A 16,844-nucleotide genomic window follows, 5' to 3' on the forward strand; every position below is an offset into this window, starting at 1 on the left:
ATGTTTCTCTTGAATAGAACCAAGGTCAGGAGGTCTGTTTTCTCCCTAAATTGAAGAAATATGTTGAAAGCTGATGTGCGGAATCAACTAATGCTTCCTGCCACCTCTTTGTCCAGCAAACTGAAACTGAACGGAGCAAAGATGCTCCTGGGATACTAACTGGCTGTCATCCTTTCTGCTGCTGTGTTAGCTGATGAGATCTCGGTCTGGACCAGAAACAAAGTGCATGCAACTCATGACCTCTTGTTCCTTGCTGGGAGAAAACAGCCTGAGGCAATGTTGGCAGAGCTGACGCTGGGAAAAATGTAGAACAGAGCTCCAGCTGCTTTGCTACTGCACATGCTGCTTCCACAATCCACATTTGTATCTCTCATGGGGGACTGCTGTAGGAATGAAGATGAGGCATCGTTCCTGCCAATGCAGTTTTGGTGGGGGGGTGGGCAGAGCTGGTATCTATAATCAAGATGGGGCCGGGGCTGGGCAGCGCTGCGCTGACCGCAAGTCTAACTGTGTGAGGGTCATTTAGATAAATTGCCTTATCTCATTGAAAATGAAGAGAATGTAACTGAAAAATGCAATCACATGTCTGTAATTGTTCCTTAGTTCTTAGAGGTAATATTTCTTTTTTAAATGTAGCTTGCTGATGATCAGGGATTGGTGTTGATGACAACTGTTGCCATGCCAGTATTTAGTAAGCAAAATGAGACTGTAAGTACTCTGAATATTTCTGTCATGTGGTAATGGGGTGATGGCAGTGAAGTTGCTTCGGAGACCTAAGAAGATTTTAGCCTGCTCTAAAAATTTTTCTTCTCTTCATATTATTTTGTCTGCAGTTAGTAGCCATTTGTTAGCATAAAAATGTGGACAAATAATCTCAAATAACTATACTCTAGAAACATTAGTAAAATAATGACACCCTGTGTCTAAGAGAAAATCCCAGATGACGCTAGGCCTTAGGGTCTTCTTACTTCTATATTACATTTTTGCAGAAAATAGTCTATATCCTTTTCTTCTTTGCACTGATATGCTTCTATACCATAGACTCAGAATTTATGTATGTATATATATATGTATATACATACATATGTATATATTATGTACATATCTGTTTAACTTTACTAATATAAGGTTATTAATTAAGGTTATTAAAAAGATTACATACTTTCCCCTTAATGCTTGATCTTTCTCTTTTGTTTATCAAATGGCAGGAGAAATTGTGAATGAAGGGAGTTACTTTATTTTTAACAGTAGTTTTAATTCAAAAGCTATTTTGCATGAGGAATTTTTCTGTTGAGGCAGTCAGCTATCAAAACTTTGCATGTCTTTTCTCTGTGAATTGCAGATAAAGTAGAAAGAAGTGATATCATTGGTTAAACGACTATTTGGTCAGATGAGTTGTACCGGCCTCTGTTTTCCCCACTTTTTAAATAATTTGTCTGTTATCTGCTCACTTCTGCAGAGTAGCAGCAATGTGAAATGAGAATGTTCATTATTATTGTGGTTCCAACTGCATCTTTTATTGTTCTTTTCAGAGATCTAAAGGGATTCTTCTGGGAGTTGTTGGCACAGATGTTCCAGTTAAAGAGCTTTTAAAAACTATTCCAAAATACAAGGTAATACACAAATGATAGTGTTTTCTTTATACTCCCTGTATATATGTAACACAATTTATTTAGCATGTTAATACGGTTTATACTGATGTAGCTCCATTATTTCACTCATTTTTTCAGGAATTTTAGCTCTGTATTGCCTGATGGCTAAATGTCATTGGTCCTGAGATCAAGTCAATGATCAAGTTAATGCCAAAATTAGTATAGGGCTTATTCTTCACATTTTTGTGGATCACAGTGTGTTCTAGAAGGTAATGTAAGTATTGTCCATAATAAAATCAATGAAATGATTCAACCACACAAAATTCATGCTGAAAATTTGCCTAACTTTGTATGGATACTCTACAGAAATCTGTCCCTAACATGGCTTTAGTTCCTACCTGACCAGACGAGTGATTTCTTCTCTGCTACCCAGTATTTGCTAGACATTTCCCTCTACTGAGTTTTCCGAAGTCAGACAACTCTACCATAAAATCCTTAGAAAGTAATTATCATGAAAGTTTTCAAAATTTGGTGCACGTAATCTATCGTGAAATGTTTTTACCTCAGTAAAAGCAGGCTTCAGGCAAATGCAAAGATTTAATTACTTTTCATATAAATTTGATGCAATGCATTAGTGATTCACTACTTCTTTACATCTGAAATGCTTTACTGTAGTGCTGTTTTATTCACAAATGAAAATTAAATGAATGTTTTCCAGTTAATTCCTAGCAGAATCTTTTTGCAAGACAAATGAATGCATAACACAATACCATGCACAGCCTTTACTAAAGAGATCAGCTATCGGAGTAGCTACATTTTGACATGTATCTGTACTGAGCATAAATTTGTATGTCATGCTTCCCTCTTAATTGGCTGCCATGCTCTCATTTACTGATTTCTAAGAGGATGGAGGAATAAACTGACCTTTGTATATTCCTCTATGTTTTTGTAGATAATTAATAAATAATAGGAGGTAAAAAAATCCTCCTATTGGTTTTTATTCTAATTTGAATACATTAGCAATTGCCAAATGATTTGGTAGATCTATATGCAATTACTGGAAAGTTTAAATTAAATGAGAATTTGATAAAAATAATACATAAATTACTGGCAATAATGTTGATAAGGGGTGTTGGAGTAATGTCCTGGGACCTGGATCCCGTGCAAACACACAACAGGAAAGCTGTCCCAACTGGAAAAACTTTTGCAGACTATGAGAAGAGGAAGCAGGTGACTACAGACTGATATCAGAACATAGTGAACAGTGTCATTGCTGGTCAGGATAAATAACAGAGAACAGTCTCAGCACAGTAACCCCCGGAGTTAACTAACTGCAACTTCTGTTACACTTCGGTGTATTCAGAAATACATATCCCAGTGATGTTATTCAAAAGTCATCTGTAAGATTTGGAGATAGTCTGAATAAAAGAACCTAGAGACGGTGTGGGGCCGGAATAACAGATATTGCAGCAGAGTTAGAGTGATTCAGAAAAGGAGAAGATAGGCAGGAAAATGAAAATTTCTAGTTTTGTCATATGTTACTATATTTTTTAAGACTTAGTTTTCTGTGGAAGTAATATATAATCCTCTTTCTGAATATTAGACTTCTTATTTGAAGGTACATTTTATATTGCAGGATGTAAAGCAAGAGGGGATTATTACAGGATGCACCAATATCATGCAATACGCTTAGGTTAGTGAAATCACTTGAGATATAACTTCCAGTCTCACATACCATAAACATTTCTGAACAGTAAAAAGACCGTGCAATTGCAAGAGCACAATCACCTCTGGGACCCATTCCTTTAGAGGCAGCACGTGAAATAAAATTCACGCAGGGATATAAAATGATTGGGTGGAAATAGAATTCTGCTGACCTGGAATTCTTTCAGCTTGTATGAGGTGGATTTTATGCTGAGGAAGATGAATAATAACAATGAGCTATTTTCAGCAGCCGTTATCTAGACTAAACTTCCCCAGATGTTAGTGGCAGTTTCTCCTGAGCAAGGTGGGGTTGGATTTAATAATACTTAGTTTTCATGTGGCATTTTATAGCAGTTAGAAAAAAGTTTTTTGTTTCTGAATCTGTCATGGAGAGACAGAGTTCAAGGTTTAAAATGGCAATACTGTTGTAAGTGGTAGTATCTCTCAAATCAAAGCATTTTAAATGCAGAGAGTGTGCAGTTTCACATATTGCACAACACACAATAAAATAGTACTCTTGGAATCTGGGTATGCTTCAAATAGTCAAGTATTTTTTTCCCGTGAAGTATACCACCCACATTTGTTTCCTTACCTGACTTCCATTGCTTGAATGTCATTCTGCAGTTATCAACACAGACAATTATACTTGAGATCTGATATTTAGCCAACAGCTAGTTCACTTGTCATACTATAATAGGTAAAATATGTCCCCTGTTATTATTTTGGTTATCCCTTCTTTATGAAGAGATGCCAAGAACGTATCACCTTCTATTACTCTCACTGAAGTTTATTGCTTTAGGAAAACGGCTAATTTATGAAACAATCTTCTATGTGGCAGATACAGTTGACCATATACGATCATTCACAGACAGGCACAGCATAAATCTACCTGGTATGTTTTCTCTATGACCTTGCCATAATACCATACTCTGGTTTATATTTCCAGAAAAGTACAGGAGCCAACAGACTTGCTGTCCTGCTTGTGTCTGTAGAAATGATTCTGACTTGTCAGACTTGCGCACTTTGCTTTATGCCAGATGAATTCCTAAGGACCCACTTCAGCAAAGCTTTGAAGTTGTTAGTAGTGTGAAATGTAAAGCAATTACCAAAGCAAGATGGTTTGGGGTTTGGTGTTGGTTTTTTGTTTGTTTGGGGTTTTTTTACTACCTCAGTGCATCAAGATGCTTAAATAAAGATATAAGGGATGTTATATTACATTACTCCAGAACTAAAAAAAAAGGGTGAGAAAATATGATGAGATGTACTCTTGGCATAGTGAAAGTTACCTCCTGAAGCTGCAGAAAGAGTCTACGTTAGCAGCAAGTTTATGCTAAGAAGGGATGTTTGAATGACCACATGAATGATTTGAAGGTACTTTTATTGCATTCACTGGGTGCAATCAACTGTGTAATAGCCATATTGTTAGAAGACTAGTATTGTTATTTAAATAAGTACAGTGCTAAATTTGATTACTCTGTACTGTTAGGCCTCATAAAGCATTTCATTGCTCTCAAATGACATCCTATAGTTCCACTTGGTACAAATATGTAAACTGCATGAGTTTCTTTACCAGAAATAAGCCTTCTTCTGTGGCTCCAGATGAACTTGAATTAACAGAGAGCTAAAATACCTTTAAGACTGGTAGATGTAAATATCATGTATGACAGGCCACTGTTTACTCACTGTAACTGTACATTCAATACCATTGATTTAAATGATTCTTTTACAACAGCACTTGACCAGTGGAGGTAAGCTGAACCTGGCCACTCCTGGGTATATGTGAATTTCCTAAATACTGGGATCCCTTTGTTTGGCACGTTGTATGGTGTATGCCACATACTGTGGTGTCTCATGTATATGTGTATATCTAATTCACTCTAAAGCACATAGATATAAGTGCCCTAGATAGCAAAGTGTGTGTGACATTTTAAAATTGTGCTGTATGCTGAATTCATCACAATGACAGGTTCTCATTTTCACAAAATGTCAAGGATCAGAGCTTTGCATATCTTATAATGAAATACTATGTGGATAAGGGCTATGAATGCCAGCTTTAAGCCCTGGATAACTAAATTCTTGCCTGTTTTTTTGTTTAAGAATTTACTGCAGACCATGCTAATTAGTATTTCTTTCTCATTTACTCTTACAGTTAGGTATTCATGGATATGCTTTTGCAATTACGAACAATGGATATATTTTGACTCATCCAGAACTTAGGCCTTTGGTAAGAATACAGTTCACTAATCTATTTTATCTAGCCATATATGTTGCATTTGTTTTTCTTTTAGTGTGAATAATGTAATATTAATTTAAAAATTAAATGCAACAGACCAGTCATTTATATTGCCTTATAATACATAATTCTTTGTAAATTTACCTCTGAAAACAAAGGTTAGCATGAAAAAAAATAAATGAAAATAAATATACAGGTTGTTTCTGCAAAAGATGCAGGCCTCCATTACTGCAAAATGGCAAAGCCAAAAATTGCTATAATTATGTTCATTTTACATTGAAATGGAATGCTGGAATGCTCTATTGCTATGTAATAACCCCTATTTGTCATGTTAAAGTGTTTAAACTAATTTAATATATGTGCAGAAATTTTAGTAAAGCATATTCTTAAGGAAAATAGGGGACAAGGGATTTTTGTACTAGAAGAGAAATGGCAGCAAATTTTACCTTTAGTTTCCCTTATCATCTTGTTTATATTAATCACATAAAGTAAAATAGAAGTGCCTGTTACGCAAATGTTTATCAGCTTAACACCCTAGAGAACTGGTACAGACTTGATTGCATCATTGTTTAGGAACAGCACTTGCAAGTGTTCCATCACTATCAACTCTTTGCAAAGCACCAGTATTAATGATTCTGATGCTGCATACACATGGATGCCATATGTATTCCTCATGCAGACACTTCAAGGAATGTCCGATTTCAACAATATTTTACTAGAAAACAGAAATATTAATTGGATGGATAATTTAATATAAAAACAAAATTATTGAAAAGCATGGTTTATTAAGTCATTAGCATATCTGCTTTCATTCAGCAAAAGAAGTTCTCTTTCTAAGATTTGGGCTAGGAATTACACACTTAATTAACATTTGTATTTGCAATTATTGTTTTCCTGTTTATTTTTTAACTGGAGTAGAGCTTATGGAAAGTTCAGCAGGGAGACTTCCATGGGTGAATGGAAAAACATTTTCTCAGGAACTTTACTGTAAAGTGGACAGACAATCTAATGGAAAGCAGACATTATAGTATCTTGGAAGGAATTATTAGAATAAAAGGTTTAATTGTCATTTTTGTTCTAAGAATATCACCCATGATTCTAGATGGTAGAATTTTTCACAACTGTGGAAAGGAAGACAGTATTTGTAGTGAATTTGGGAAATTACTGACTACTAAGCAATATAATTCTCAGAAATGGCTCTTGCAAATTAATTAATTGTTGGTTGGGGTTTTTTTTGCCATTCCAGTGGTGAGTTGCTATATATCCAGGTATAGACAGCTCAGACCCCAGTCAGTTCAATTAACATGCTCCACTGACCTTTCTTTTTTCACCTATACACTCACCACAAATGACTTCTCATAATGATGAATTTGTATCTTTTTGTTTTATGGGAAGTAGTAGCTCTGCTACCCAAATATATAAATATTAGGGAGTGGAAAACTTCCAGCCTCAGTAGAAGCAGTTTACTCTTAAGGAAGATTGAAAGCTCTAAATCAATAGCTAAGCATTTCACCTCTCAGTCAAAATGTGCTTTGTCTCTACGAGATAGTACATACTCCTCAGGTATTTAAGTCTAGGATTTATGAGATTGATTCATCTCACCTACACCCATCTAGTCCAGAATCCCATTACCAGTAATATCCAGCATGAGATTGTTCCTGAGGAAGATGCCGAAACTGAGTAAGAGGATGGGGAAAATGTCACAGCAGTCAGTATAACTTTTAAGAGTTTAATATAGGCTTCTGCGATTATTATCTCATTGAATCTTCTCATCACAGTAAGCAACCAATATTTTCAGTCTTGCTGTAATGTTTTTATACTTTCACTTTTCTGCATTTTGGCATTTTGTTGTCATGTTCTCTGTATTTTTCTGACCTCTCATTTTTACATGTTCTTTTGTTTTCTGACTGAGAATGCCTGCCAAGCTATATTTAGTAACTATAGCAGAGAAGGGGTAGCAAAGGGGCTGTACAAACCTCTTTAGAGCACCTGGATTATATACAAAGATTTTTAACACACCTTTCAGTCTCTTCTGTTGCATCTTCACTGCCTTTTTACCTCAGCTAGCTCGTCCATGTCAAGTGACTATTTGTGTAATTTTGCTTTTATCTCACATACAGCTGCATCATAGACATAACTTAAAAATTCCTTAAAAGAGCCAAAGTTACAAGAAAACTGATTATATCTAAAATTTGACTGCCAGAGCATTCTGTACCTTTTCTGACACTTTGCTTTTTTTTTTTCCTATGTTAATTATCCTCAGTGGTTAAAAAGCTGAAATTCATGTTGTTATGCTTTAATGCAAGCTCTTTATATTAAACTTTTTTTTCCCTTGGTGTGAAATGCCAGTTTGGTGAGAAGTTATCTTCAAAATCTTTGATTGTTGCACAGGAAAATGTGATAGAGGATTAGTTTTAGTTCATGATTCACCGCTACCTTCACGATATTTTTCCCTGTGTCTGTATGTATTAAAATCCGTGGGAATTTTTTAATATCCCACTCTAAATAGGAAATAAATGCAATGTTTTTTATAGTATTCTCCAATTTTCATAATACCAAAATTGTGACTTTGTCTTGATTCCTAAAAATGCCTTTGAAATCTTCAGGTATCACAGGTACATCTGACAGCCTGTATTTGGAAGCCAAAGGAATACATATTTGAAAGTTCCCTATCTACATCGCGAGAGTTTGACAACACATGCATTTGCTGTACTGTCCCTTTTCTTCCCACAAACTACTTCCTTCAAAAGTATTAGTATTTATTCAGTACAGAATAGGTATTTTAGTAAACAGAAGGTAATGAAATCCAGGAACGGTGCATAGCTTTAAGGTAGAGTGACAAAGGGTGTTATTCTCTTTCCTTATTTCTTTTGTGTTGGCACATTTTAAATGAGGCAAAAAGCGGTTTTCTGTTACTATCCCTCGCCCCAGTGTACATCTTGAAGGCACTTATTTCATTACCTTATACAACAGTCTCTCTCTCTAAAATCAAAATGTTGGGCAGTAGCCCATAAGCTGTCAGCTACAGGGAACTTGTGATATATTCATAGTCTGTTCATTTAATTTTTTGGAAGAGTCGTTTTTACCTCTGGGTTCTGTCAGTAGTGCGTAATGGGAGTCTTCTGTTGACTTCAGTGGAGTTTTTGAGAGTGAAGTGATTGCTGGCCTGGGCCCTTGGATTAATACTGCAGGCCAAATCCTATACCATTGTAACTAGTGGCAAAACACTGCGTGAAATTTGTGACACCGAGTATGTGAAAATAGGCATGTAGGACCAGAATTAGTTCACCAAAGATATTATCTAAAATTAAAATTATTTGGGTGAGTTAGAGTTTACATTCAAGTTGCATTGATTCCTGACTCGCCCTGCGCTGGTTTACGTTGCCGTTATATTTTCCTGCGGTGATGTAAAGCTGGAATATTACTAGACTCCCGAGTTCCTAACCCCAGCGGCCATATCTGTTAGTTCTGAAGCTGACACAGGGCTTTTTAAGGAATTGTCTTGCGGGACGCAGAGCAGACAGGCAGGAGAGCAAACAGCCACTGCGGAAGAGTGTTTCCTGTTGCACCAGATTTTTATCAAGGGCTGCCTAGTCCATTTAATCATTAAAACTCACTGTATTTTTTGGTGCTGATTATCCTATTGGGCTTACAATTAAAAATGTGTTTTGCTTTGTGGGGTTTTTTTGTTGGTTTTAGTTTGGTTTTGGTTTGGTTTTGGTTTTGGTTTGGGTTTTGGGGGGTTTTTTGATATTTTTGGGGGGTTTTTTTGTTTGGTTTTTGTTTTGGGGTTTTTTTGGGGTTTTTTGGGTTTTGCCTTTTTTTGGTTATTTGGTGGGTTTTTTGTGGTTTTTTTCTGGTTTTTGTTTGTTTGTTTGTTTTGTTTGTTTCTGGTTTTGTTTTTGTTTGGTTTTGGTTGTTTTTGGGTTTTTTTGGGTTTTTTTTGTTTTTGCCTTTTTTCTGTTTTTTTTCTTATGTTTTTTTTGTTTTGGGTTTTTTCTTTTTTTGTTTGGTTGTTTTTTTTGTTTTTGCCTTTTTTCTGTTTTTTTTCTTTTTTTTTTTTTGTTTTGGGTTTTTTCTTTTTGTTTGTTTGTTTGTTTTTTTGCCTTTTTTTTCTGTTTGTTTTCTTTTCTTTTGTTTTTTGTTTTGGGTTTTTTCTTTGGTTTTGTTTGTTTGCTTTTTGCTTTTTTTTCTTGGAGATTTTGGGGGTTTTTTGTTTTTGTTGTTGTTGGTTTTTTGGTTTTGTTGTTGTTGTTTTTGCCTTTTTTTGTGTGTGTGTGGTTTTTTTTCTTTTGTTTTTGTTTTTGGATTTTTTTGGGGTTTTTTTGGGTTTTTTTTTGGTTTTTTTTTGTTTTTGCTTTTTTTTAGTTGTTTTTTGTTTTTTGCTTTTTTTTTTCTTGGCGATTACCTCTCTGCTGTTTTTTGAATAAACTGGGCTTCGGGTTAGGATGACCGGTTGGGCAGCTGGTGGGGAGTCACTGAAGGAAGGATGATGTGGGATTTAAATAAAAAATAAAAAATAAAAAAATCAACCTTTCCCATTTTTCGGCTGTGTACACAAGCCTTTATTTTAAAATTTCATAGTGGATGAGTACGTTTTAAATGTTTTTACACATTATACCCTCTTTAGAGTGCCTTTCCTATCAAAAATACTCCATTAGTAACTCAAGAAACTATAGCTGTAATGATATTTCTCCTTTTTTTTTTTTTTTAAGCCTTTTTTTGGTTATTTGGTGGGTTTTTTGTGGTTTTTTTCTGGTTTTTTTTTTTTTGTTTGTTTTGTTTGTTTCTGGTTTTGTTTTTGTTTGGTTTTGGTTGTTTTTGGGTTTTTTTGGGTTTTTTTTGTTTTTGCCTTTTTTCTGTTTTTTTTCTTATGTTTTTTTTGTTTTGGGTTTTTTCTTTTTTTGTTTGGTTGTTTTTTTTGTTTTTGCCTTTTTTCTGTTTTTTTTCTTTTTTTTTTTTTGTTTTGGGTTTTTTCTTTTTGTTTGTTTGTTTGTTTTTTTGCCTTTTTTTTCTGTTTGTTTTCTTTTCTTTTGTTTTTTGTTTTGGGTTTTTTCTTTGGTTTTGTTTGTTTGCTTTTTGCTTTTTTTTCTTGGAGATTTTGGGGGTTTTTTGTTTTTGTTGTTGTTGGTTTTTTGGTTTTGTTGTTGTTGTTTTTGCCTTTTTTTGTGTGTGTGTGGTTTTTTTTCTTTTGTTTTTGTTTTTGGATTTTTTTGGGGTTTTTTTGGGTTTTTTTTTGGTTTTTTTTTGTTTTTGCTTTTTTTTAGTTGTTTTTTGTTTTTTGCTTTTTTTTTTCTTGGCGATTACCTCTCTGCTGTTTTTTGAATAAACTCGCCTTCGGGTTAGGATGACCGGTTGGGCAGCTGGTGGGGAGTCACTGAAGGAAGGATGATGTGGAAGGTACTCGTAGAGCTTTATGGCAGCATCCTCCGCCGGCTCCCGCGGGCCCGGGAAGCGCGGAGGGCGGAGCGGGCGGGTAGAATGCTCCTACATGCTGCACTTTGATTAAAAGTCAGTATTTCGATTAAAAGTCGGTATTTTGAGAGAGTAGTATTTTATTTTCCGTGAGAGCAGGTTTTAAATCGTATGATGTAATTTTGAATGGTGTATTTAGTTTAAAACCATGACTTACTGTGGAGAAAAAAAAAGAATTGTTTGGGAGCATGTTTTTTTTGTTTTGGGTTTTTTCTTTTTTTGTTTGGTTGTTTTTTTTGTTTTTGCCTTTTTTCTGTTTTTTTTCTTATGTTTTTTTTGTTTTGGGTTTTTTCTTTTTGTTTGTTTGGTTTTTTGCCTTTTTTTTCTGTTTGTTTTTTTCTTTTGATTTTTGTTTTGGGTTTTTTCTTTGGTTTTGTTTGTTTGTTTTTTGCTTTTTTTTTCTTGGAGATTTTGGGGGTTTTTTTCGGTTTTGTTGTTGGTTTTTTTGTTTTTTTTTTTTCTAAAAAAAGAATTGTTTGGGAGCTCAAAAGTGAATTTTTAGGTTTTTCAAGGCACTAACTTGGTTTCTGAGGCTCCTCACGTAGCCTGAAAAGTGTGTATGAGGACAAAGTTTTTCTCAGCGAGAGTTAGGTCGGATTATTTGCTTTTCAGTACCCTGTTAGCCTTGCAGCCTGCTAGGTGTTACTCCGTTTAATTTGAAAATGCAAAATATGCTGTGATGATGGTTTGTGGAAGAAACTAGTTTACTGAATGTAAAGGAAGAGTAATAAACGAGTGATACGTATTTTTACATACATTTAAAAACAACCATCATATTAATTGTGGCTGATTGCTCATTACTGTAGCTGTCACTGTGCAGTCTGTTAAATGTAGGTGCCAGAGGAAAACTGCTTTCTTGGGAAAGTGTAGTGGGATTGCAGAGAAATTAAGGAATGCCACTGAAAGATTAGTGTCTGTCACAGCCACGGATTGACACCTTTGTGAATCTTTTCTGGCATTAGGGGTTTTTACGGTTGCCTCTTGGTCCTAATATTTGTGTGGTTTTTAATGAATAATAGCAAGAGTGCAAGAAGATTTCGTGAAGTCTGTGGCTTTTTTGATACATAGTTGGCAATGGAATTTGTATTTTTGTTGAGCGAGTAAAGAGGGTTTTTGTTTTCAGTAATTATTAGGTTCATTTAGGGTAGAATACTCGAGGTTCTTGAACAAGGAGCTCAGGTTCCTTAATTAAAGAAAATATGCATTTAAAGACAAATGCATATGTTACAGAATCAAATTGCATCATCTATTCAGATTCTGCCATTTTTTTCGATAAATGTAGGATTAGAAATGTGCTATGATTTAGGAATTAATCTAATAACATCTGTAATGACTAAGGGTTTTGCAATATTTCTGAGTTTAAATCAAAATCTTCTCTGGGAAGATTGAGACATACATTATTACTCTCAAAGTAAGCTCTGGAAGGCTAGTAATGGTGATTTTTTGAATGGCTGTATGCGAATGCTCCTTTTACCACTGTAAACCAATCCAATTGATTAAATTGCTTTCTTTAAAATTATGCACATAATTATGTAATCTGATCAATCTTAATAGGGAAAGTTATACGTAGAAATCAAAAGCCATGCATATATCACAATACCCTCAGCGATATATTTAGGTGGTTTGGCTGCCTGAGTAAGTTACCATTTTAAACTTAGAATGTTGACTGCCACGATATATCGTATTAAGGTAAAGGACCCAGAGTATTTAAAGAATGCTGGAACAGTATTAAGTCTTTTGTAGCTGTAAATTCTGGGAAAATTTGTTTCTCCTAATATAGAAAAACAGAGAAATCCAAGTCTCAGGGGAAACATTAATGCCCCACTTAAGCAGTGTTAGCCTTTCATAAGCAGCAAATCTCATTTCTCTCTGGGGAGTCCCGCCTGGAACGTAAGATAACCTACACTTACCCTTGCTTTATTCAGCGACTCCATAAAACTCTACAGCTGTAGCTGACAGCAGAATATTTAAATGATTTGAACAGTGTAAATGCCTCACGTTCATTTAAATAACTGAAGAATTCAATCACTTGAATGCCAATGATTATTCCTGTTGCAGTTTACATTTCAAAAAAGACAGCCCATCTGAATCCCTGTGAGAGCATTAAATTGCTATCTAATTAGAAGTGCAAAATTACATATATTTAAAAGATAATTAAAGGTTTGAAGGCTGTTGAATAACTGGTTGTACATATAAATGAATCACAGAAAATTTGTTAGCAATATGTGGAGCTTTCTTTTATTCTTTGGTTTCAGCTTTGAAGTTAGGTATAACCGAGCTCATGGGTTTAAGTCTGGTAGTATTAAGATAAAGGCAGATGTTTTTAATTATTTCTACTCAAACCCCAAATAATTATAAGCAGCTGCCAGTTTTACATAATCCCGAATGATAAGGTCCTGAGAATGCAAATAAAATCCTAAATAGAGGGGTTGTTTTTTTCAGTGGAGTAAATCATATACATGTCACGTTGCTAATCAACTGCAATCCACCTGAAAATGTGAGCTCAGCCCATGTACTCTTTGTCCACTCTGTAGGTGTGTGACTTAAAGCTGGTTTGTTTTTTGTATATGCTTTTACCTCACCCTGTATATTTCCATGTTTTGTTTCGTCCATTTAAACATTACTGCACCATTTGTAATGCAAATTCGTGTTATGAGGGTAAGTAGACAGAGTAATTTAAATACATGTGGCATGACAATTATTTTCTTCTTTTACTTTGCTAGAGGGTTCTTCTGTGTACGTGGTACATCTAATTGTTCCGACTTTTTATCTGCCTGGAAACTTAGAATTACATTATTCTCTTTTCCCTAGCAAATGACATGGCTCCTGTTGTCAGCTTTTCTCTGCAGTATTTCTACAAATTTTGTAGTGTGGCAGTTTTTCACTGCCATCTGACATGAAAAAATCAGTCCAAAATAACTGGGTTTTGCTGCCAACCATAACCTAGGAACTTCTGGATTAGCATCGTAAATAGTAAGCTTGTCATGAAAGTCTCTTTTTGGAAAGGGAAGTTGTTCTTCCTATTTGCTAATGAAAATCAAGATGTTACCTTTTTGAATATTAAAGCAAGGAGCTTTGTATAGAAAGCAACTTCTGTTTTGACTGGACACCTGTGAGTGTGCTACAAATTCAGGATTAAGTGCAGATCAGTAGAAAATCATTTGGGGCTGCAAACTAGGTGCAAATAATGAAATACAAGTATCACAAAAGACAAATCAGGATCCTGTGAGCAGGAAAAAAGATTCCAAATGAAATAAAGAGCTTAAAAGCCAAGCAGTAGTGATTTACATTGAGATGGGATGCTGCTTCCCATGTACCCCCAGGCAGAATGTTTTGGAGCTATGTAGCACATGGTGAATGAAAGCTCAGTCACTGCGGGTGATGCTTGATAAACATATAAACAGTGAAGGGAATTTTTCCCTTTTTTTTTTTTTTAATGTCAGAGTATGAATCAATCTACTGAAGTGATCTCTTCCCCTGCCTTCTTACAACCTCCCATTGTGTTTTTCCATTATCTTGTCTTTATCTCATAGTGTTTAAACTCTATGCATTTTATGATAGAAGCATTGTTTTATTAATGGACTAATGTTCAAGGACTAAATCCATATTTCAAGGAATTTGCAATTTGGAATTATTACAGTCCTTGCTGAAAAGCAGGAAGGAAGTGGCCCCTGCTCCTTCCTTTCTGTGCACGTTTCCATAGCAGAGTGTCATGGCTCTTTTAGAAGTGCCTCACTCAGGGCACTTCCCTCCCCCTGGCTTTGGGGCCAGGGAAGAAAGCAGCAATGTACTCCTGCCTTATTCTGTGCAAAGAGCAAGGAAGACACATTTGAAGGACTGGTGGCAGAAACAGATGATTCTGCTGCTGAAGTTGGTGTAAACCAAGCTTTCCTCTTGCAGAGTCACCTCAGTGAGGAGCAGTGTGACTCAGTAGCAATCTATGCTAGGATGGAGAGCTGGTAAAGGTCTCGGTATCAGCCATTGCATTGGCCCTGTAAAGTCAGGTTCAATGCAGTTTCCACTCAAACAGCTGCAGCCTTTGCATTATGTCAGTCAGAGCTACACTAGACCATAAGTGGTCACATCAGTGTCCCGAACCTTAGAGAAGGGAGGTAGCTGAATAACTGGCTGGACCAGGGAATTGCAATAATGACAGTGTATTCAGTCTGTGTCTGTTTATTTAAAACTATATGGAAAAATGTGTAATTTCAGTTTATGACACTTTTCCTCTGATATTTGTTATTCAACCTTTCCTATCAAACTCTGTACACAAGAATACCTTTACAGGATGGCTTAACGTAAGTTACAGTTATACATGCAATTTTATTGTGTATTGTATTATGTAGAATTCAAGTTCAGCAAAACATATTTGCATATGATCAAGTTTATCTCTCCTAAACAAAAAAGGGGGTAATTCTCACATCCCGTTTAGATTAATTCATTATCTTGACTTTAAAGTACTATTCAAAAAAGTTGAAACTTAATCGAATGATGCTATGTTTTTTTAGTTCTTGATTCCTTACTTTTCTACATAGGATAGCAGATTGGCAAGGAAGAGCTTTCCCTTGAAATTATTTTACCTCTCTGGCTTTTGGTTGTTGTTTAGTAGATACTTTCTTGCTATAATATTTTCTCACAGATGATTCCAGAAGTGTGTCTAAGCAAGTTCACTAAAATCTCTTGATGCTTCCAAGGCGGCTATCACAGCAACTTACTGTCTGCTACCTCCCCATTATCCAGATGGAGCACGTCTGAGAAATTCCAATCACCTTAGACCCAAGGCTTGCAGCTGTTAAGATGCAGCTTGCTCCCTCCGTGATCAGATTGCTACACTCTGACTTTATAAACACGTGGCAGGTCACATTCAATGCAGATGGTTTGGGACTGCCTGTGTTTAAAAAAAAAATAAAAATCAAAGCAAAGAGTTTAATAATGGCACATGTAAATGGTTGTATACGGGGTGGTGAAAAAATGTGATTCAGCCTTTAAACAGTACACATCACATGTTGTTTGAATCATCCAGTGCTACAAGAGTTTGGCCAAGCCTCAAATAAAAGATACTGAGTAAGATAAAGCTCATTCTGATTACTAAACAAAATCATTTCCTGTGTTCTTTCCACAAACATAAATACGTTTGAGCTATCATGTAGTATTGAGCAGACTAAAAGATTCTTGTATTGCAGTCCAGATATTAAAAAATTTTCAGTATTCTTTTTTTTCCTCCCGAGGGGTGAACTACTATATAATATCACCACACATTTTATACTGGCCAAAGTAGATTAACAGTACACAGTTTAAATCTAGCTCTTTTCCTCATGCACTTAAATCAGAGTAATTTGGTAGAGCTCCTAGTTTCTATCTTTCCCAGTGGGTCCCTTAATAACTTGTTGCAATGCTTTATAGTAATCTTGCAGATGGGTTTGGCTTCAGCCTTCAATCAGTATTTTATACTTCACCCAGGAGTCTCAGAGACAAAAAGTTAGATTAGGTTTGCTACCAGAGGAAAAGATATAGATGGATGCTATTTTTAAAATCTGGTGAATTGCTTCCATGTCCATGAATAACTTTTAGTAAGAAATTAGTTAAGCAATAAAAGTAAAAGAAGCTAGAGAAGAATGGGCAATTGAATAGTAGTGCTATGAAGTATTTTATATTTGATCTACTTGCATTTATGTTTTAGGTCCTACTTATATAAGCATAAAGATACGTAAATTTACTGCTGGAAATAAGGTAATATCTTCACAAAGATTAGATTTGTAAGCAAAGTTACTCAGATGTACAAATAATTGCTATTTTTTGGTATCCATTCCTTGCTGGAAATTGGGTTGGTTTTTTTCTGC

General features: G+C 35.3%; 1 protein-coding gene across 5 annotated transcripts in view; it reads left to right on the forward strand.

Annotated features, from left to right (window-relative positions):
* The window catches only part of CACNA2D3 (calcium channel, voltage-dependent, alpha 2/delta subunit 3), a 476,829-nt gene that overhangs the window by 356,070 nt on the left and 103,915 nt on the right, over positions 1 to 16,844 (forward strand). For 4 of the 5 annotated variants that reach the window (XR_001412184.1, XM_014943248.1, XM_014943247.1 and 1 more), the window contains 3 exons: positions 637 to 708; positions 1,533 to 1,613; positions 5,446 to 5,520. Coding sequence is in view for 4 of the 5 variants with exons in the window: in XM_014943248.1 (XP_014798734.1) it covers positions 637 to 708; positions 1,533 to 1,613; positions 5,446 to 5,520 (228 nt within the window). In the remaining variant the exon portion in view is untranslated. The remainder of the gene's footprint in view (positions 1 to 636; positions 709 to 1,532; positions 1,614 to 5,445; positions 5,521 to 16,844) is intronic. The other variant, XM_014943246.1, reaches the window with a different exon arrangement.

This window comes from Calidris pugnax, unplaced genomic scaffold (genome assembly GCF_001431845.1).
Source record: "Calidris pugnax isolate Ruff unplaced genomic scaffold, ASM143184v1 scaffold128, whole genome shotgun sequence".
In the NCBI taxonomy this organism is placed as follows: Eukaryota; Metazoa; Chordata; class Aves; order Charadriiformes; family Scolopacidae; genus Calidris; species Calidris pugnax.